The sequence below is a fragment of the Corvus brachyrhynchos genome, unplaced genomic scaffold (assembly GCF_000691975.1).
Source record: "Corvus brachyrhynchos isolate BGI_N302 unplaced genomic scaffold, ASM69197v1 scaffold4, whole genome shotgun sequence".
Classification (NCBI taxonomy): Eukaryota; Metazoa; Chordata; class Aves; order Passeriformes; family Corvidae; genus Corvus; species Corvus brachyrhynchos.
The window spans coordinates 2,860,567-2,883,723 of record NW_008237878.1 but is presented as its reverse complement, the minus strand read 5'-3'; the positions used below and the strand labels follow the sequence as shown (position 1 = coordinate 2,883,723).

Here is a 23,157-nt window from a genome sequence, read left to right as displayed (position 1 = left end):
ACCCTGGCAAAGCCCCAGTCCAGAGACAGCCGCTCCACGCGCTTTCCCGGCAAAACTTTCCACTGCCTTCAGTTGCTGCAGTCAGCGGGCAGAGCGGGGGAGCGGGCGGTGGGCGGTGCGGGTGTCGCTGGAACACACGCGGTCAGCAGTGTCCAGGCACACATGTGTACTGTGCCAGCACATGTGTGTGAGCAGGGGCCAGTGCGTCTGTGGGGAGACACAGAGACCTCTCTGTGCACCTCTGAGCGGGCACTGCACGCCCGTGAGACTGCAGCATCCCTTCTGCTGCAGCGTTGCTCAGCGTGCGCAGCCTAATGAGCCGGCACAGCAGAGTTGATTGAGAGGACAGACGAGTGGAGCTCGTCATTAAGGAAGACACTGCAGCAGGTACCGGTGACAAGAAGCTGCCTTGTCCCCCCGGGCTGATGGCAACCCCCGCAGGGGACAGTGACAGCCTGAGTCCCCGGGAAAGATGGCTGAAGATGAGCATCCCACGTGCTGCAGCCCTCGCCCAGGGCCAGCTCCATTAGCAAAAGCAGCCAGGGAGTGGGAATTGCTGTTGCCTGCATGGAGGAATGATTCTGCCACACCTTGCAGGATAGGGCTGGCAATGGATACCAAGCCCTGGAGCTGGTGGCTTGTCTACAGCCCTGTTTGCATCATGTCCACAGCACCTTCCACCTGGAAGACGTCCCTGCTGATGCACACTCGCACAGCGTGACGATGCGCTGGCTGTCAAGCTGCCCCCTCAGCTCCCACCATTAGGTTCTAGAGTGAACATGCAGCAGAGGGGACGGAACAGCCGGCTCCCAGCAGCATGGTGAGACTGTGCCAACAGCCCACAAGGACGGGGAGCCTTGCTCAGGGCTGTCAGATTCTCGCTAGAGAAACTCAGAGAGCTGGAAAGGAGCCTTCACCACCTTCGTAGCCAGGAGCTCCCACACTCCGCCTCCCTCTTCGGCTCTCTTGCTGGCCATGCCTCTCCCTGAGGGGCCATGTCCTCACAAGACGTGTCCGTAGATCCCCCCTTGGAACCTGGCTGTTCCTATGGGCATCTCCACCTGGAGGGCTGGGAATGTGTTGTTCTGTTCCTTCCAGTAGGTGTTCACTCGGAAACCTAATGGTGGAGCAAGAGCCTGTCCTGAAGGCAGGAAGGGATCCAGCTGGAGCAGAATCCAGCCCTCTGCCTTTAGCCTCCTGCCTCCCATCAGCGCAGCCCTGCGTGCCCTGCCCCAGTCACCCGTGCCGCAGGCAGAATGAACCGGAGTGAGCATCCTCCTGAGCAGATTGGCTCCGCTCCTTGATGAGGGGCTCAGTCAGTAACTGCTGGGCTCCTGTCAGGGGCACCTGAGTGTTTACGAGTTGATAACCTTATCACAGACACATCCTGAATTAAGCTTGTTAGCTCTTCATGATAAACAACATATGGGCTGGGGCCAGCGTGCTCCTCAGGCCCGTGTGCTCCTCGGCAGCCATGCAGCCCATGGGGCAGTGCAGGCAGAGAACAAGCAGCCCTGTGTTTGCACCGGCCTCTCCCTCCCTTCACAAAGCGGACCTTCAACCCTACGGCTTCGCTGACCCTCCAAACCACAATATTAGTCCTGGGTTTCTCCTCTGGACTGGGGTGAGCAGGAGGGGGGCTGGGTTGGACAAGGTTGTCAAGGCTTTGCCAATGCTACAGGATCCCCTTCCTACTCCTACAGGGTCTGGGGCAGCACAAGAGAGACCTACGGTGTGTTGAGGGCTGGGAGATGAAGGGATGATAGAGAACAGCAGCTCTACTCCCTACGGGAAGAAATGATGGGGCAGCAGTGCGAACTGCTGTAGAGTCTGTAACAGCCAGGGGTTACACAGGGCCTGTGACCCACCCCAGGATGGTTTCTTTGTCCATCATCTGGCTGGTAGCTGGAGATATCCATCCACCCACCCATACAGGCATAGCAGGGTGCTAGCAGGGTACCCTGTCATGACTCACCCGGGCATCCACCCCACCATCTATCCTTGTCTTCATCTCTTCTGCTCCCCCATCTATCCACCAGCCATCAACCCTTGCCTTCATCAGCTCCTTCTTCTGCCCTGTCAACCCACCTCCCCATCCACCCTTGCCTTCATTCCTCCTCCTGCCCATCTCTCTGCTCTCCCTAAGATCAGGTTGCTCATCACTTGCGGCCCCCCCCCTGCTCATTAATTACCAGCCCACGTCTCTGGGGCCAGACCTGTTAACGGGGTGCAGGGAGAGCACCCGCTCACTCCCCCTCCTCACAGCTCCGCATTTCTTATCTCCGAGATCCCACCTTGCTGGCGGAGGAGCGAGGCAGGACGCCGCTTCCCTGGGGAATGGCAAGCCAAGCGATAACGAAATCGCAGTGCGAGGAGAAATTACCTTGCCTGAATTTTAAAAACTTCTCGCTGAGGTTGCCGTGGTAACTGAAAGGTGCATCACGTTGCTCTGACAACCCCGAAACAGCCAGGTTTTTGCCTGGCGGGCTCCGAAGCAGCAGGTTTTGGGGAGGGAGGAGCCCAGGGTGCTGGGGAGCAGGGATGTTCAGCCCCGAGCACTCAACACAGAGATGTCTCTCTCCCCATAGCCACCAGCTGCATCACTACTCCACCACCATTTCCAACCTCTCCCCATCCATCTCTCCCAGGAAACAATGGAGGAAGAGGACTGAGAAGCTCCAAGCCCAACCATGCAGTCCTCTGAGAAGGTGGCAGGGTGGTGGGATGGGCTCCAGGTAGGTCCACCCTGCTGTAAGCATCCCTGGCACTGCAGGAGTTGCTGGGAGCCCCAGCAGGCAGCCTCGGGACCTCTCTGCACTCTGTTTGGGGAGTGGGTTGTGCACCCAGCATGGCTTTGGGCTCCAAGACCCCCGGCGAGTGCCAGCAGCATTGTCCCAGTCCGTGTAAATCACTCTGACACGGAAATAGCCCCAGTGGGGTTGAAAAATAGCAGGTGACTCACACAGAGCAAAGGGTCCAAAATAGCCCCTCCGGAGCACTCCTAAAATTAGTCTCCCTCCCGGGAGGTGCCAAGCACTGTGTCCTTGCCAGGGCACAGCCGCGGTGTTGAGCCTGCCTGGCTGCTGCCACCATGGCCACTTCCCTCTGGCGTGGGGGACACGGGGCTCCCTTTGCTGGTGCTATCCCTCCAGTATCTCCTGAAAACCCACCCTTGGGTGTGACTGAACTGTGAATCTCTGAGTCTCTGTCAGATCCATATGGCTCCTTTGGCTGTTTTTCAGGGGATGCCCCATGCAACACTCACAGCCCCCAGCAAGACCCAAAGGCACCAAAAAACACAGCCTTGGAAGCTGTGAGCTAGCAGGGTACCATGGACTCGCCCCCCATCCTGCTCCCTTTGCTTGGATTTCGGTGGGCGGGATACCGAGGCAGCAGATCAGGTGTTTTCTAGCGACAGCGAGTCCTGCAGACATTCGGGTTTTCCCACACCAGCTCGCCCACCCCGTTGTTCCACCATGGCAGGGCAGCACCAGCCTGCTGCTCCCACCCGCTGCCAGTGCTGGGAGGCGTGCGGGCCTGGGGGGACACATGGAGGGACCCCGGGAGCAGCATCCACTCTGCTGGCATGGCCGGGAGTGCTCCCCATGCTGGGCCATCGCTCCTGCGCGGGTGAGCTGTACCCAGTTAATTAGAGGAAGGGATGAATAATTCCTTTTTATAATGCAACGTCGCACGGCAGATGCCGTCTGCCTCGGCGCGCCGCGCGCGGGAGCCCGCGTTATTCTGCTCTCAGCAGAGTTATTTATACACTGGGACATTTTTCAAAGCGCCGCTTTGATGGTCTTCCACCAGCTCGGAAAAAAAAGTAGTCCATCCCAAAATAACCCGAGTGAAAGTCACAGCTCTTCATTACGCAGAGCTTCAACCGGGGGGCTCGGAGAACAAAAACCCGTCACATTCCTCCCATCAAATCCACCCTTTTCAAGTGCATTTCAAATAGGTTCAAACCGCCGCGGCGGCGACTAGACGAGCGCTAATGATGCTGCGGGCACATCCCGCCGGGGAGACGGATGGGGCTGGGGGGCGGTGGGTTTTGAGCAGCTTCCAGAGACGACAGATGCTTTGGGGTGCCCAGGACAGGGTCCTGAGAGGACCGCAGAGGGATGTTCTGGGAAAAATGGAGTCCCTCTCTTGCCTGGATTTTCGTGCTGCAGGAAGCAGTTTCTCTCCCCAAACCAGGCTTTGGAGGAGGGGAACAAGCACCAAATAAATTTTTCTTAGGAACTGGAGCAAAAAAGCCCCCGTCTCTGTTTCTCAACTGCACCTGCATGCACGCACCCCATGGGTCTGGTTACTGCTAAAGGGGAAAAAAAGGGGTGAAGGTAAAGAGATTTTTGTAGGTGGTGACAAATTCCTGTGAAAACGTTTTTGACATGAAATCGTCTCCTATCCAAGTCCCTCCCGGAGGAGATGGTGAGCTGTTCCCCTGCCCCACTCCCATACCAGGCAAAGGGCTTGAGCTGCTCACCTCGCCGGGTTCTGTGGGGCCAGGGGCCTGTGGATGCCCCACGGGGGCTCAGGTTTTCCCCATTGCCAGGCTCTGGCTCACTCCCTGGAACCCCAGGGCCCTGCCTGCAGCAAGGCTGACACTGGCCTGCCCCCAGCCCCTCGGTCCCACCGCCCAACCCCCTCGTCCTCTCCCCCCCGGGCTTGGCTCCACTGCCCCGGGCTCTGCGCAGCCTCCAGCCCAGCGCGGGGCTGCCTGGCTGGTGATCGACGGCTCACTGCCGGAGGCAGGGAAGAGTCTCTGCTGGGAAAACCGTTTCTTTACCCTCCAAATCTGCCTGTTCCAGCATTTCTGCAAGGCTGGAGCATCTCCCCTGGGAGAGCCTGGCGTTGGAAGATGCCCAAGGGCCCAGGAGAGTGTGAGCATGCTGGATGTAGCCACAGGTCCCAGGCCCCAGGATCCCAGCCCCCATCTGTTTTTGTTTTCTTCCAACAACAACAGAGCCCCCCCCCACTCCATCCTCCAGGGCTGCAAATTGTGTCCACGTTGCTGCAGATGGCGAGTCAATTAAAACCGTCTTTTTTTTCTGCCCCAGCAGAGAAATCTGGACCATGCAGTTCCCAAGCCAGAACCGGGCTCTCAGTCAAAGCAGCATCTAAGTAGAGCAGCCACAGGATAAGGAACACACCTCCCCTTCCTCACCCACCCTGGTACTGTGGGGCTGGGGAGGAAGGATGTCCAGGATGACATGGCCACTGGTCCAGGTCCACAGGGGTTCCATGCCAAGGGGCAGGAGAGGGTGCTGGTATAACTGAGCGCCTGGAGCAAGGTGCCAACACCCGTCCCCTCAGCTGTCCTCTTCCTGCTCTTTGAGCATCCCGAACAGCCACGCTGCCAGGGTGCCACAGCAGTACCCATGGTGTGCTGGCAGGATGCTGCACCTGTGCCCTGCCCATTCTCCCACCACAGCCCCATGGCTGAAGCCAGAGCCACGTGGCTGTGGGGCAGTTGGGTAAAATAAGGACAGCTGTTCCAGGGTAATTCCAGTTAGGACAGATTTAGTAGATCAGGAGAGGATGGACCAAGATGGTGGGGAAGAGAAGGGGAAGCAGCCTTGTTAAATCCCCAGTGGCAGTGGGGAATGGCACAGGAGGGAGCATGAGCACACACAGGTGCATAACCTCACACACGTTGCCTGTGCCCCCCGCCCCAGGCTCTCCCATGGCAGCAAACACCACCTCCCACTTCAGATCCCCTTTTGGCATCAGGATCCAAACGCCGTGGAGCTGTGGGTGCCTGGCTTTGGCCAGCACTCAGCATGTGCATAGCCAAGGTGGTCCCAAGTCACAGTTCTCTCCACGCCTGTCCTGCTGGGCATGGGAGGCTTTTTGGCAAGGGGAATGTAGGAAGGCCAACCCAACCCACACAGAGTCCTGGGGCCTCTGGCAGCCCCAACCAGTGGCACAAGGATGTGTTCCTACCTGCCAGAGGCATTTCAGTGACCGTGCAAGAGAGCAAGGCAGGCCTGGGGCTGGCCATGCAGAATTTTGAGCTCTGTCATGGGTTGGTAACTCCAGCAATTAAGGAATACTCAGGAGGAAAGCTGTTCACACTGATGATTTGGCTGGTTTCCTCGCCTCAAATTAGCAAGCAGGAGCTCACAATTCTCCAAAGCCAGGGCATAGCAGGCTTGGGAGTTTTAATATTAATAATGCTGAAAGCCAGCCAGAAAAATCCCAAACTTTAAAACTACAGCAACAGGGGCTGCATATTGTAGGTGCTGGAGGGAGCTGCAACCCTGTAGGAGCCAAGGTCCTAGAAGTCATCCTGCAGTTGCCCTGTGCCTAGAAGGAGCCCCTGGCTGAAGTCCTGCTCTCATGTACCTATTGCCCATGGCAAAGGGCACAGGGTCCCTCTGGGGATCCCCCCTTTACCCCTAGCCTGGGGTCTCCACGTGCTCTGGGGCTTAGTGTCTTTACTTTTCCATTGTCAGCCACAGAGAAACCTTGTGGCTGTTCAGCGATAGGGAAACAAAAGCATAGGAGTGCAGCGAAGCTCTGCCCATCCAGAGACTGCTCTTCACCTCCTCCTGCACTGCCCAGCTACACAAGCCTGTCTCCAGGGTTCTGTGTCCTTCTGCATTCCTGGTGGGACCAGCTTCAGCCCCCCAGCACTTTGGCTGCAGCCTGGCACCTTTTTGGGGCACCTTGCATCAGGCTCAGGCTCAGCTGCAGAGGGATTGGCGCACTGGCAGCCCTGCAAGCCATGCCCAAGGCAGCTCCCCCCCTTGCTCCGAGGGGGATCCTGCCTCGTCACTGCACACTTCTGGGGCTGGCCCCATCCCACGGCTTCTCCTCCCGCCCCCACAGAGGTCGGTCCCCGGGGAAGCAGGGACACCACGTCCCTCTGAAGGCTGTGGGCCATGGTGCATTCAGTCACGAACAGCCGCGCTGTGCTGCCTAAATTGGAGGCGCGGGTGCTGGCAGGCAGCGGTGCCTCCATGCCCCGCTCCAGCGCTTGGCATGGGGTTCGGGGGCATGCCTGGAAGTGGTGGAGCTGCATGCAACCCCCCCAGCTTCTCCTGTTCCCTGGGCACCCAGCAGCAGTGCCTTAACCCAGGAAGGGGGGCTTTAACCCATCTAACCAAAAGGGGGTGGCTGCAAGCCCAGGACCCCATTAAAGCCTTGCCCCAGCAGAGGACCCTGCTTTGGGCGCCCCATTCTAGCAGTTATCCCCACAAGCAGCTCCCTGTGCCCCCATGGAATGCTGCTGGCTCCCCACTGCAACTGCTCTGCAGGAGGTACCAGCTGGGGCTGGCTCAGCTCTTGGCACTGGGGCAGCATTTTGCTGCAGCAAGGAGGGAGCGAACCTGACAGACCACCGTGCTGTGCCCACTGCAGGCCCTCCCCCCGTGCCCGCAGCATCACCCCTCATCAGGAGGATGCACTGGGACAGGGATCGATTGGGCTGGGAAGAAGCTGAGCTACACAAATGCACTTTATCGATCCCTTGAACCCACCTGCTGGGAAACAGACCCCCCATTTACAGCCCAGAGCAGCAAAGCACTTCGCTGTGTCGCCAGCCGGGACACACGGGAGGGGAGTGGGGGGAGGCTGCCGCAGGCCTGGGGCACTGTCGCAGTGCACCAGGCCTGCCTTCTCTGCCATCACCCTCGGGGGAAGCTGCGGCAGGGAGCTAGCACTTCTAGGTTGTTTCAAGCCACTCGGCTTCCTCTGTGGAGCCGAAGAGGGAATGTCACACGCTAGGATGAAGCCCTGGGGCCCCGGCGACGCTCGGCAGTCCTGCATAGATGAAATATTCCACAAGCTGTCACAGCCGGGCCACGCCTGCCACCTGGTGGAACGGCCCGGGGACTCCAGCAGGGACCCCAAGCCCTGCAGCCCCGGTCCTGAGGCAGAGGTGGGGGGGATTCCCCACCGTGGCTAACCCCAAGCCAGGCACCCCTAAAAAAATCAGGCAGGGGCCTGACCGTGCAATAGGGACACAAGTACAGCTGCAGCAGCCTGCAAAGCAGGATCCACCCGCTCCAAAAAGCAGCCACAGGGTGCTGGCCTTGACCCCCAGAAGGACTCTGCCCCAAGCACGAGTGGTGAAGCTGCCCTGCTTCATTCTACCCCTTCCTATGCCCACCTGGACAGTAGGAAAGCCCACTGCTGGCTCAGCTTTGTGTGGAAGCTGAGCAAGACCCACAGCTAACAGCATCAGCAAAGGCAGAGCTCAGGGCTGAGACCCACTCTGCTCATCTTGGCTCTTGGGAAGAGGAATGTGAACAAGGCACAGCACAGGCAGAGGAACAGAAAGGCAGCAACAGGACAGCTGCAGACACCCCTGGTGAACCCCGTCCTCCCCTCACCCAGCTGGCCACAGCCCCCCACAGCATCGAGGTGTGCCAGAAGCCAAGGTGGAGCACACAAACCTTCCCAGAGGTGCCACACGTCACCCCACTCCCTGCCAGCCCCCTGCCCACCACAGGACCAGCACCTAACACCCAGGGGGGCCTGGGCAAGCACAGACTCTCCTGCTCCTACAGCAAGAAGGGCTACAGAGAGATCTGATGCTCCACCAGCCACCATCCACACTGGAGCTGTGAGAAAGATGCTGAGAACAACGCACAGCACAGGGATGAAAGGAGGGAGGCGAGTGAAGAGCTGCACAGAACAGAGACTCGAGGATGAAGTCTCATCAAGGAAGAAGCAGAATGACAGAAAGGACAAGTAGCACTGGCAACTTAATTCTTCATTCACCCACCGAGAAACAGAAATAGGGTAATTTTTGGATGTATTTCATTTGGAAATGAGCCAAATTGGCAACTAGAATCAAAGTCTTCAAAAAGTCTATACAAAGATGTATCATACAAAATGTACAGGAAAATTCTCAAAAAAACCCAGACAGACAATACAACAAAAGGAGAGCAGAGACAGTTTGAAAGCACAGCTAACAGGTCCTGCTGCTGCTCCAGAGGGCAAGAGCAGCACCCGGACAACAGGCTAAAACACGGAATACATTACACTATATACACGACCATACAAAGATCAGCCATCCCCCTTTGGTCGAAACCAGGAGCTCTCCAGCATGAAGTTGGGTCAGTTCAAACAATCTGCTCATGGAAGTGTTTGTTACATGCTGAGCAGGGAACAACGTCCAAGGGAATGAAATGGTCAACTCTAAACCAAAACCAGGATACAGCCAGGTCACCAAGGCTACCGAGTTTAACAGTCAGTTCTTGCTAACAACGAAGTGCTTTGCAGGCCAGAGGGGTTACTCCATCTCCGTGAAGCGAGCGAACATGGCTTTCCGCACCGCATCTTTGTACGAATCTGCTGTGGAGACACCGTAGGAGCTGCCCTTGGCTCCCAAGCCAGCTCCTCTCATTCGTACTTGGGCCTGCAAGGGAAGAGAGACACACTTCAGCTCTGCAGCGAGTGGCCAGACCACCATGATGGCACAACCAGAAATCCCATCAATCCAGCCAGTTTCCCAAGCTTCCCTGGGGATCCCTACAGCCATAAATACCACCACAGACAGCAAGAGGCTGGAGTATACCTAACACCACACCCTCACTGGCTTCACTCTACTCTGACCCCACTTTGACTGCACAGCACAACCTGGAGCACAGGCAAAGCCAGGAAACGCAGTGACTGGAGGGAGGGCAGCCACCCCTAAGGGACTGGGGCCACAGCACCTCAGCAGTCAAGTACCAAAGGGAGGAAGGCATGGCCCTGCCTCTGCTTCAGCATCCGATGGGACAAACATGAGCAGGAGCCAACATAAACAGAGGCAGCTTTGCTGTGGCTGGCAGTTTATTCCTTCAGAGCTCTTCAGCAGCAAGTGCTTGTGGTTAAAAACGAAAAAAACAAAGGCACCAAATCTCCTCAAGGAGACAACTCCTCTTCACTTACCTCAATGGGTGCTGTGATGCCCTGGCATTTTCTTCCCAAGCCTGAACCTTCCCTCCAGCCCATGGCCTGCAGCATCTTGTTCCCTATATTACTGTTGTCAAGGCCATCTTTGGTGGGCTGCTCGTAATTGCTGTGGGAAGAAGAGGTGAGTTAACAAGTTACCCACACTGCTCACGGTGCATTGAGGCAGCTGCTGAGGAGCTTTCAGATACGTACACTGTGCCTGCATCGTAGACCTTCTTGCGCTTGGGCTCCGGGGGCTCAGGGATGCCGTACTTTTCCCGCCTCTCAGCTGCTCTGTCTCTGTATTTCATCTGCACAAAGCAACTACAGTTAGCATGGATTTCAAGACACTTTTGTTCATCTTTGAGCTATGGGAGTCAGATAAACGCTGTAGACTGCAGCCCACTAATACTAACACCACCAAGAGCAGAGCCGCAGACCCAAGTTCCCTGGAGCACCATCTGAACCAGCACTGGGGCAGGAAGAGACTTGCAGGTTTCTAGTGGCAGCCCTGAGCTAGAGATGGAATGAGCCTTCCCTGTTAAGCCATAGCTCTGGGATATGGGACACTTCCCTCCATGTAACACGGCAGCTCTGAACCTTGACTGGAAAAGCGGTTGGCTTACAGGGATTATCTCAAGTGACGTGCGTCAGGATAAGGAGAGCTCAACAGATCACCTGTGCAGGTTTTCCATTAGCTACTCATCTGCTCAATCTCAACACTGACCTCTCTCTCACGCAGCTCCAAGGCTTCAAGTTCCTGCTCAGAAAGCTTTGATCTCCTATAGATATCCATGTTTTGCTGAAACAAGGAGAAAGATTCCCTTTAACATGAAATGCACAACAGCTCTTCTTAAGTAGCTGACTTTTGGGAGAGCAACAATTCACTTGCAGATTTTCACTTTAAGAGAAATAGTTTTCCATACAGCAACATGCCTCGTGGCTTTGCTTTACGCACTGAATTATGACAACCAAGTATTTTCCTCACCACACAGTGTAACTACCTTGTGCAAGTCAGACAGCTGTTGGTGTCGAATAAGAGCATCTTTGTTTGGGAACTGCCTTCTACACAGCAGACAAGCCATCTTCTTCCAGTCAGTCAGCTTCTCCTCCTCATTCTCCATTCTTTCCAGTAAGTCCTCATCGTTATCGCTGTCACCACTGTAGGCAGCCACAAGGCCGCGCTGAAAAGGCAAGAGAGCATGAAGGGGACTGCAACAGTGCCACCACAGTTCAGACAGCACAAAGAGGGAACACAGGCTGCAGATGTGTGTCACAGGAGGAACAGCACGCTCCCACTACTAAGGATGAAATCACAGAATACTTGAGGGTGGATGGGACCACAGCAGGTCATCCAGTCCAACCTCCCTGCTTAAACAGGGTCCCCCACTAGCACATACTGCTCAGGACTGTGTCATGATGACCTCTGAGTATCTCCAGGGAAGGAGACTCCACAGCCTCTCTAGGAAACCTTTCCAGTGCTCAGTCACCCTCACAGTACCACTTCTTTTACTCATGTTCCCCAGGGTCAGGGATTCCTAATGGCTGGCCTTGGCAGTGAAGACTAAAACAAAGGAGTTCAGTATTTCAGCCTTCTCTGCCACCTCTGTTGCAAGGGTCCTTGTTCTATTAAGTACTGGGCCCACACTTCAACAGCACTGCAACTCAAAAGAAATACATACCACAGTGGCTGCAAGACAGCTCCCACTAGCCAAACAATACTTTTAAGTACAGCCTATGTAGAAACCTCAAAACCCAAACTGAGCTTGAGGCTAGAAAGAATCACAGCTGTCCTCTGTGTATCTGAGTCACCCAGCCTACTGCACTTGTACCACACCACTGCAACCACCAGCACCACTTTTTACAGGTGATACCATGGGAATCCAAGTTGGAAAGCAAGTACTGGCTGGAGCTCCTCTACCATACTCACCTTTAGTGGATTTTCATCATCCCCGTTTTTCAACACCTCTGGCAGGATCTGCTGTCGCTCAGACAGAGCTCCCTGGATGAGACAAGAATGCCGTGAGCAGGGAGCTCTGTCACACGACCCCCCACCTCACACCACTGCCAGCACCTTCACCTTTTTCTCAAAGAGGGCAAAGCCTGCATCTGCAGCTGCTGACTCCTTCCGCTCCTCCTCCCTGGTACTCAGTGGCTGGAAGCTATTCTTGAAGTTCTCTTTCTGCTTGTTCAAACTCTTTGCCCAGCGCTCCATGTCTTTAGCAATCTGAAATGCAGAGTAGTTTGCTCACACAGCTCCTCTCAAAGCTATCAATCTCTTATGACATGTACTCAATCTCACATGCAGCTTCAGAACAAGTCAACCCACTACCTTTTATTTTTAAACCACGGGACACTGGATGTAGTGCAGCTGTTTCCCTGTATACGGTGTTCAAAGATAACACAGCTTGCTGCTTTTACTGTACAAACCCTTCTTATCAAGCTAATCCTCTAAGTGACGGCTCAGTTATACTCCCACTGATCCTGGCAGGATTCCATAAGCACTCCTCCTATGCAGAGCTTATTTCTGCACTGCAGCCTTGCCAACTCCGCCTCTCCTCAGCCCCCCACAATGCCTGCAAACTGAACGCATGCACCCCCACTGAATAACCTAGGATTTCCTTTGTCATGAAAAAGGAGAAATACTATCCCATTCCACAGAGAAGACTTTATCCCAGTTATGATCCCATTCTGTTACCTGTTGGGCTGTTTTACTTTTAGGCTTCTCTTTCTTCTCTTTCACTTCTTTGGTGGTGGTTGTGGTAGCCGTCTGTTGGTACGTGACGCCTTCTGCTGCAGGCATGTAGGTCTCCTTTTCGCCATCCCAGTACAGGTACTGCTGGGTTAAGGCATTGTAGTAATACTGCCAGAGGGAAGGAGAGGCAGACAGTTAAACACCTCACAGGAGCTCAGTGTCCACGGGAGAACCCAAGCAAGCTGATTCACACTACTGCACCACACGGGAAGGCGTTTTGTAGAGTCCAAACAAGTTTTGCAGACTCCACAGAGGAGTCAAAAGGCAGAAAGTGGCTGAAGCCTCTGTCCCCACACACAGGCAGTTCTGCCCAACAGCACTATGGAGCATCTTTTGCTTCTCCCAAGAGACGACCCACCAGAGCCCAGAGCTGGGTGCACTTTGCTGGGCACTCCGCAACGAAATAGCTCAGTTACAGTGGCTGTGACAAGTGCTAATCCTATATGGGCCAAACGTGGAGGAAAATTAAGGAAAAGGAGAGAAAAATGCAGGGCTATACCAGAGGGAAATCAAGTCCCAGCCCTACACACAGCGCTGAGTTATCTGCAACATTTGGTATGTCGTGCACTTCAAATGTCACTCGTATGATGAGAGATAAGGAACTAATGGACCTTAACAGTTAAGACATGTGGGAAGAACTTGTGTTTACCTGGGAATTAGGATCATAGTAGAGCCCTGTTATAGGATCATAATAATATCCTGAAGATTCATCATATTGGTAGGTGGAAGTATCAGGGACAGCTGTAAAAAAATTAAAGTGTGGGACATGGTCGTTCCAGACGAATTCAGACAGGTATCTTTCTACATTTCAGGTAAAATTCGGAGATTATAGCAGCCACGACGGCAGACACGTCTGTAAAGGGCTCTTAATCACCCGTGCAGCCAACACTCTCCAGGAGCAGCTTCACCATGACACGGTCATGGAGCACTTGGCCAAAGCCGAGTCTCTCTTGCTACAGTGACAGAAACCTGTCCCCAAGAGCAGCTCCCGAGCACTTACCGTACTTGGTTCCAGGCACCACGCCAGTCGGAGGAGCCGCCTGTGCCTGAGTGCTAGTGGTAGGTGGTGCTGATTGTGTCTGAAAAAAACCCAAACCACAAACCTCAATTAGAAAATCTGTCACCAAGAAAACAAGGACAGCGAGCCAAGGCGTGAGCAGCGCACCCCACGCGTACGACAGCTAACTCCTCCTCACCAGCACGCTTGGCACTCACCTTTAGCAAGGAACAAAACCAGCACAGAGAAGAAACGGCAGGTGACTTATGAGCACAAGCACTGTGACTAACCCATGGACACTCAGAAGCTTTGCCGTACCACCCACTTTAAAAAGCAAAGGCTACAGCTAAGCCACATATCCCAGGCTTTGAAAGCAAGGGCTCATCAGCGCTGTAATTACCGGAGAGTCAGGTGAGTTTGTCTGCTGATTATACAGCTGAGGACTCTGGGACACAACTGCTGCTGTGGTGGTAGTGACCGGAGCTCCTGCCAAAAGAGAGCAGCAATGCATAAGCCAACTAATTTGTAAAACAGTTCTGCATCCTAGAGCTAAAATTACTTTGTTTATAGTTTCAGCTACTAGTTCCAGCTCCAGCAGTCAAACAAGGCAATAAACGTTCAACAGGAGATATATACACAGTGGGTATCTTCTACCCAGACAAGGAGTAGTTTCCTTTTCAGGAGGCAATATTCTGCTCCCAAAATCAGCAATTCCTGGCCTCTACAGCTGTTAGTGCTGAACATTTGCTAGAGCTGCTTACACAGCTCTCCTAAGTTCAAGGCCTTTGTCAATAGTCTGAAACTGAGGCTTCTCTCTAATCTTGCACAAGAGGTTCCACTTCAACAAATGTGTTACAGTTCTCTACTAATTCAGACATCCTGAGAGCAAAATGAACCAAGTCTTCTTTTACACAGCAAAATAACATAAAAGGCTGAGGCAAAATACTATCACTACTGCAAAATTATCATTACAAACAACTGCTTCTCAGATGCAGGAAGCACTACCTGATATGGTAGCTGTGTCTGTGTCCAACACTCCTCCTTGATTTTGGTAGTACTGTTGATAATCCTGGGAATACTGCAAAGGGAAATGAATGACAACACAAGGTGAATAATTTGCATACCCAAATTTATGACAACTGGTTAGAGCACGATCTCTCCTACTAACCTGAGCATACTGTGAGTATCCATCCTGTCCTGACTGGAGGTAGCTGTAGTCAAGGGTGCTGCCCTCTCCAGTCTGTGGCTGAAATTCAAGAGGGTAATTTTTGTCAGGGAGAGCTCAACTACCTTATTAAAGAATTTCATGCATCCCACTGCCTAGGCTCCAAACTGATTGTGGAGTGGACGTGTCATAGCTGGATCTACGATTAAACAGTTCAACCAAGCAAGGGGCCAGCAGGGCAATTACACGGGCTGCATTTTAATTTTCAGGAAAGCAAGACTATGAGGAACAGTCTCCAAATCATACCTGAGTGGATGACCACTGAGCTGCAGCAATGGCTGTGCTTGCCACAGAGAAGGCGCTGACTCTGTTACCATCTGGAAGAAGCAGGTCTCTGCAATCACAAAAATCAGGCACCTGAGTAAGTATTGCTTTTTTCTCAAGTGTCTCCCATGCAAGGAGGTGGAGTCTGCCCCTCACACATGGATTTCTTGGCAGTTACAGAACATTTGTGATGTAATGAACAAGTCAAAACACTGCTTGGCAAGTAAAGGAACTTCAGGTTCATTGTTGTAGAGCCAGTAACAAGTCAGGAGGTCTCCAAGGAAACAAATGTGCTGTGCACACAAGCAGTTATGGTGTTATCTTCAGAGGACTGGAAACAGGGGTCTGGGGAACACTGCTTTCACTCCTCTCATACACAGTGAGGAGCAGGATGCATGCAACATGAGTGACTTAAGGGAAGCAAAACTTTGGAGTTAGAATCAGCTTAGTACAAGTCTGGGTGACACGAAGAAACCATCCAATATAAAGGGAAGGGGTGGGTGTGTAAATAAAAAAAAAAGCAAAAACCAAAAGTGCAATTGACTGCTATCACAACTCACTTTCTGGCACTCTTTGCAAAGTCAACACCAATTGTTTTGCCATCAATTTTTAACGGTGGCTGAAGACTTTGTAAAATCTGTAGCAGTTGAGAAGCATCCTACAACAAAAAATACTCATTATTATGAAAGGCAGTTTACTGAGGGGGATTCAGAAGTTCCCCAAATTCCACCTTTTCATGTACAGCCACTGAAAAGAGCTAGAGATGTAAAAACACCTCCACCTCCTCATATTACACGCATGCAGAAGAGTACAGTGAGACCTATAACAGCCCATGTGAAAATACTGAGCATTTCCCTGGGTCACTAAATATTAAATATGTTCCAAAAATCTTAGCTTTATCAAGATCCAAATTACTCCAAACAGGACACCAGCAAAAACTGAGATCAGGCACCTGGTTTAATCTAACCACCTGCTTTCTGCTGACTAAAGCAGGTCCAAACAAATCACACCGCTGCTCGAGTCTGGTGTACAGACTCACGGAACCATTTAGGCTGGAAAGGATCTTGAAAATCATCGAGTCCAACTGTTAACCCAGCATTGCCAAGTCCACCACTACACCACATCCCTCAGTGTCACATCCACCTCCAGGAACAGAAATTCACTGCCCTTCAGGGACCCCATGCCAGCATAAGACCTCCCTGAACCTTAGGAGGCTTTCATTGTACCTCACTGCCATCTCCTGTATTTCAATTTATGGCTGTTGCCTATTGTCCCATCCTTATGTATCCCTGAGAATATTTTTCTCTTGTCCCTACACCCTCCCACTGGATGCTGCTGAGAAGAGCAACATCTGCCTCCTCCTCTCTTTTCAAGGTGGAAGAAGCCTAATTCCATGCACCTGCTCCCACACCGTATGCCCCAGATCTTACAATCTGTCAACGAAGTACAACCCCACACCATTATTTCTGCAATCCAAGCACAAAGCTAAGCTGCAATCCAGAACAGCACTCTGCTACAAAAATAGCTTTTCAATGTGCTTCCAACATCCCACCACGTTCTTTCAAACTGCAGCTACCTATCATCAGCTTTAACACACTGTATCCACACCAACATTCCTTGAAGGGGGCCAGTCCTTCAGACAGCTCAGGGCTCTAAGTGCTGCAGTGAGAGAAGGAGGTTAACCAGCTGTTTCTCTCCAGAACACCAGTAAGGTCCTCACCATGGCAGAAGACAGCTGCACAAATGCAAAGCCTCTGTTCTGCTGAGTCTGCTTGTCTTTGATAAGACGAATATTATTGACTGCCAGAGATGCATACGGAGACAAGGCAGTCATGATGGATTCCACTACTGTGTGAGGAGCAATGTTTCGGAGAATGATGGCTGAGGAGAAAAAGTACGACATTAGCAGTGCACACCATGGCTTTGCAGAGTGTTTCAAGTCCTTCAGCTGGGAGGCTGAGGTACGGGAAGGATTTTTAGTACCCATGTTTACATTTCACATTCTAGAATAAGTCAAAGATCACTTACTATCACAGTAATAATCCACAGACTGAACGGCTTCTGCTGCTCCAGGTGGTACCTCCTGTTCTGAATCTTCGTAAGAAGAGAAAATATTTCAGTCAGGACATGGCTTGTTCACTTAAAGCTCAGTATTTCATAAGTCAGTCTAGAACCTACACAGAACTCTGCTGCCTAAACAGACCAGAAAGCTTCCCACAAAACCAAACGTAAGAGAGATCATGGTAACATACCGAATTTGTCCGCTCCACAGCGGAAGCATTTTAGCCTCCTTCTGAAGTTGTAAAGGCAGCACTGTGACAAACAAAAGAAGCCTGGTAAGAACTTGGATAATTTTAATAACGCTGCATTTGCTGTATACCAAAAAAACCCAGACATTCACACAAAGTAACACAACAAAGCTAAACCCTACATCTCCAGAACATTGAAAGCCACCCTTATTTGCACCACAGCTGCTTTTCAGAACATCCCAGCTACTTTCTCCCTAGTCATCCCAAGTTAGTTAACTGTGTGGTCTTAAGCTTACAATCCCAGGCACAGTGACTACTACAAGAAGCACAATGCTAAAAGGGAGCACATGCTGGAGAATAATTTAACTTTATGGGGAACAAGAGCAGGTTTGATTCAGGTGTCACTTTCTTTCAACGACTGAGCAAGTGGAGAGCTCTAGAGCCAAGACAAACTCTCCCATAAAAACACGTGTTGTACCTTGTTGCAGAGCCAGTCCTCAAATTTAGGCCTTGGGTTGCTGTAGTGCATTGCAATCTGCTTCCCCTGAATCACCAGCTTTTTCTGCAAAAAAAATGGTTTCAATTATTCCTGTATCAAGACACACATGTCCATTTTCCCATGGCAGAGCACCCTTCGGAGGAATCAGTGCTCCTGAATTAAATGGACAACATATGGGGAGGATGTGGAGGACAACCACCGCCACCTACACCCTGCCCATCCAATCCTGCAGAGAGGAGGACGAGGGCAGTAAGAGAATGGGATGTGGAGCAAAGATAAACGGAATCAGGGAGTGTTGAAAAAGCTGGCAAACACTAAACGCTGACATGGAACCAGGAAGTGTCTCGAAGGAGACAGAGTCCTAATCTGCTGCATTCAGATTAACACATTTTTAGGAGTCTCTTTGCCCCCACATTTCTATTCACTTCTGGTATAGCACTGAGCAACTTTTTAAACATGTCCTTAGGTGACTGCTTCACTTCATCCCCTACTCCAAACACCCCACACTTTTTAACCGCATTTGAATTTACTTTTCCAAGCACACTTCAGAAGTGTCCCCTTGAAAATACAGTAATTCCTCCCAAAGGGACCCTGCTTAGACTTCTTGAAGGCTGGATTACAAGTGCCATCAACGGAAACGTAACTCAAGAGTGGTTTCATTTGACTATTGCATCAGTTCAATTGGAAGCCTGCACAAGAGGTTTGTGTTCTTCATTCAGGCAGGAGCTCTCCAAAATGAGTAACTAGACTGCACGTGAAGCTTCTCCAGGGGTAGGAAAAGTTCATAATGCTTTCAGCACGTCCTCTGACTTCAGAGGAGTTAGGAATTTACAGCTATTAAGAAGCCTTGACTCTTAGCCTCACGCTTTGCCAAGCGTGGGTATGCAGAATGACCTTTCAAAATATGGCTATCAACATATTTTGGTCAAACAGGTGGAAGCACATCTGAGGAAGTGCGTATTAGAGGCCACACCCCAGACACTGCAATGGCAGAACCATTTTTATGGCAGGTTGGCTTTCTGCAGAGGTACCACAGTGTCAGGACCAGTGGCTTTTCCGATAACAGGGTCTGACACAGATCTAGCACGTAGCATGAACAAGGCTCTCACATTCTGCACAACTAAATAGGGCAAAGCCATTGCTCCTACCGGCAGGAGGGAGGGTTGGAGGGCCCAGCACTCACTGGATGTGCACACATAGAAACAAGGCTGCTGGCATAGCTGCAATACATCATTCTGTCATCTAACAGTCAGCAACCCGGCTGCTGGGGACAGGCTATGTTTTCCCTACTACTAAGGTGGCTGGTTAATGGAGTGAATTTGAATATATTTCAATAATATGCATCAGTACAGCTTTGTATATATTAAAACAATCAATTTCTGAAAATATGCTCAGCATTCGTTTCTTGATATTAGTCTTTCCCCTGCAGCCACCTGCCCTAACTGAGCAGCATGTCAGGAAAACAGAATTTGAAAGCTGCTCTCTGGCTGGGGAAATCACCCAGAGCGTGGGACATACCAAACACTATTCCAGCACAAGGTGTATGACAAATTCCATCTGCTGGAACTGCCATGAATCCTATTTATGGTGCCATTTCTTTATTGTAACATGAAGAGACCAGAAAAACAGCAATTATGCTGTCATGGGACCACTGCATCAAATATTCAGGTGCAAGAAAAGTCAGTGATTTGATGCATTTGCTCACTTTGAGAGTATTTTTAAGTTCTGTTGTTAAAATAGGTCATGAATACTCAAAAAAGTAGCGAAAGCAAGTGAAATTGTTTGCAGTGCTACAGGAAAATCTCATGGGAAAACAAACCAGAGGATTCTTACTGCATTTTGGCTCCTTATCAAGGCATAGTAACAAAAAAGCCAAAATACAGAGCCTAACAGATGTGAGAACTCACTCTCTGCCTAATTTATTTGCAATGAACGTGCTTTTTCCTCTAGAAGAGCCAGTTCACCCCCCCTTAAACCAGGGTAACAGATTAGTGCCAAGAACTGACACTTCTCTTTCAGGGTTAATACCAATGTATCACAGAGATGTGGTGTTTTCTCTGACAACAGAGAATGAAACGTTAAGTGGAAATAAGCTAGGATTCTCTAACAACTACTAACCGAATCTTCGTGAGCCAATTAAATGGAAACCAAGTCATTTAAAACAATGGCACCTTTTACTAAAGTAGAACTTTTTCTCCTAGTTTTACCTTGTATGTTACAAATTTTAATATATACAAAGCTTTTATTCTTTTAAATCACTGTTATGGAACAAACCACTCCTTCCACCTCTATTTTTTCTTTTTTTTTTTTTTCTTTGTTAAACTGTACAGACTTGTTCCATTTTCAGGAATATCTAGACTTGGTGAGTGAAGCAACCTGATTGGCTTCCATCCAGCTGGTAGCATCTTGAAAGTGATAAAACTCCACGAAGGCGAAACCACGGCTTACACCTAGAGACAGCATTCAGATATAGACGGGATACTTGTGTTAGTCAGTTCCTTTAAAACAGGCGAATCTCTCTCCAACTGCTTCATTACTTCATGACAAAGCAGCTTTACAAATGCGACGTCAACTGCTGGGATCTGCTCGTTATTTTGCCATGGCAAGGAACCAAGCTGCCTTAACTGGCTACATTTCACTCGATTTGAATCCATGTTTAAGGGTAACCATGCAACAGACTACATACTATTAAATGGGTTTATACTATTATTACTTACCAACACCTGTTAACAAAACCCCCTGTAGACAGACTTCTTTTAACATGTTGACCAGCTATCTAAGTCTTCCAAAAAGCCACATTCCTTAGCCATGGCAAACCTTTCAGGTTTTTTGGGTTTTTTTATTGCATGTGCTTGCAGTTTGGGGACAATTCTGGATACTCTTTTGGGCTGGGGAAGAGGAAGGCGATGTCAAAAACTGGATTAAGAGCTCTCACCTGTCTTTCTTTTCATCAGCCTCACGTCTGCAGGCTGAGGACCTTCAAAGGACTCAATAAGCTCGCGAATCTGCAGGAGATTTTGATCCAACAGTTAAAATTTTCATAACTTGGTGGGAAATAACAGAGGTCACAGAAGTAACCTACCTTGCAGTACCATGCAAGAGATACACAAAACAGTGTTTTCAACACTATCTCAGGGACAAAGAAAATGTTTACTGAGAACCCAACATGCGAATGATGAGCATCCAAGTCCACATAATCTTTTGCTACACGCTAAACTAACTGTAATCCTCACTCAGGACAGTGCATCATCCAGAATCTGAATCCCTATGGTCTTGTGTTCTGAGATTATCTGGACAGTATTTGGCAAAGACTGTGCATGACCCCAAGTTTTTAAAAAGAACTCTGCTGGTATCCCTCGCCCTGCATGTCTAAATACCCTTCACTCCTAGCAATGAAAAACAAGAAGCCTGCACTGCAAGGCTCCATGATGAATGTATTCCTAAGCCTCATGCTAAGAATCTCATCCTCTCACAGATCCCCATCGGTTTTTCAGGATAAAGTAGATTTGTGAAGAACATGTCATCAAAGAAAAAGCTGAAGAGACATCAGTTCTTGAGCTGTAACAAAGCTGCTTAGGCTGCAGCACAGGCAACATAAGTCACTGTGCAGAGGGGCATGGAGGAAAAATAAACACTAACCAATTTTTTAATTCTAGAGCAGAAAACAAAAGGTTTTTCAGCAGCTTTCATAGAATTCAAACTACACTACATGCAACAGGGCTGCTCAGCAGAATCACAATTTATCTAAAGCTGTCCATTTATATGATGACTGGGAATAATATCAGCAATGAAAGTAGATTTATCTTATAAAAAATGTATTAAAAAAAAGTAAATGGTGTACACAACCAGAAGTACTGTTAACTTAAGAATTCAACTGTAATTTCCAAAATGCATTATCTACATGCTGCATCCAGAATTAAACATTCATATAAATTATGTTACAGTAATTGCACAACTGTAGAGCTACAATATCACTATCTCAGAAACAAGAACTGTTCTAAAGTGTTCTAAGCGATGTCTGACTGGGCTGTTTCATTTGTATGCAGGAACCTATACTTGATTTCAAACACTCATGAAAATATTAGAGCAACATATTGTGATTAGGAACCCTCAATATCAGGAGGGTAACAAATGACCAAAAGAAAAAAAAAAAGGAAAAACTATCCATTGTAGAAATGGTGCAAAAGTATTCTCTGTGCTAGCAATTAATGCATAAACACATCGGGGGCAGAGGCAGAGTCTGACCGAAAACAAACTGGGACAGCTCAGCTTTTACCCCTCAAGTAACAGTTGTGGGCTTATAGCTTGGTAACCAAAATAACCCAGCAAGAAAAAAACCCTAAAAAATTATCATAAAGAAAAAAAAACTTTAACGCTTCAACATCTTTTTATTAAAGAAATTAGACAAGCAAGTACCAAGCTCGTCAGTACTTGCTCTGTGAGCTCGGCAGCAGCCATTTTGACTCCCACAGCTGTGCCCACACAAAGCAGCTTTGTGCAGGGCTGTGCTCGGCTAAGGAGCTCGGTGACTGTGTGTGACCCCATCGGTCACAAGTTCTGGCCTCGATAAAGACCAGAAAAACTGGTGAGTGCCACCTCATTGTCTCTGTCCCCCTCCCCTCCCCCAGCAACGGGGGAGAAGCAGCAAAAAAAAAAATCTGCCTCCTCCCCCTCATACAGAAAAGCAGGAAAGAGCAGGTAGTTTAAAATCCACTCTTAGGGAAAGCATCCAAACACGCGTGAAAAAACAAATATTCATGGGCTGTTCCGTTTGAAAAGGACTGGTTAACATTGAACTGACCTCTGTTACTTAACACTGAGAGTTTAAATGCTTTCAGGACTCAAAATGGCAGCGCGACGGCGCTGGAGACGGGCCACCATGATGCAGCGCTCAAAAAAAGGACCCCAGCCGCTCCGGCACGGCCCTGCCCGGGGGCAAGGCAGGCACAGCCCTGCCCGGCTACTCACATCGTTCTCTGTAACCGTGATGGGGAGCCCACGCAACATGATGGTCTTGCTTTCTTTTTCATCGTTAATATCGTTCCTGTAGTCGTGCTCTCCGTAGTCCCCATCGGAATGGTATCCGTCCTCTGATTTGTCGCTGTTCCTGCGCTCCCGCTCCCTCTGGAAGCCAGCGCCCAGGATTAGCCACCGCGATTCCCTGCAGCGCGTCCCCACAGTGCCACACGAACGGACGGCGGCACGGACACCGGCCGCTGCCCGGGGCTGGGCCCCACGGCCTCGGGCAGCGCTCCCGGTGCCCTCCACCCCGCAGAG

At 50.6% G+C, this 23,157-nt stretch overlaps 1 protein-coding gene across 1 annotated transcript; it reads right to left on the bottom strand.

The window, feature by feature from the left end:
- Positions 1-8,707: 8,707 nt before the first annotated feature.
- Positions 8,708-23,154, bottom strand: RBM5 (RNA binding motif protein 5; the record flags this gene model as incomplete). Its single annotated transcript, XM_017732295.1, has 22 exons — positions 8,708-9,373; positions 9,889-10,018; positions 10,105-10,202; positions 10,619-10,693; positions 10,896-11,075; positions 11,822-11,893; positions 11,972-12,118; positions 12,590-12,754; positions 13,296-13,387; positions 13,647-13,725; positions 14,044-14,129; positions 14,649-14,721; positions 14,812-14,889; positions 15,115-15,202; positions 15,693-15,790; positions 16,853-17,013; positions 17,161-17,226; positions 17,385-17,445; positions 17,860-17,943; positions 20,257-20,330; positions 20,816-20,885; positions 22,849-23,154. Coding segments are annotated over 22 exons (2,409 nt in total), but the record flags the coding sequence as incomplete, so codon positions are not given.
- Between the last annotated feature and the right edge of the window lie 3 nt (positions 23,155-23,157).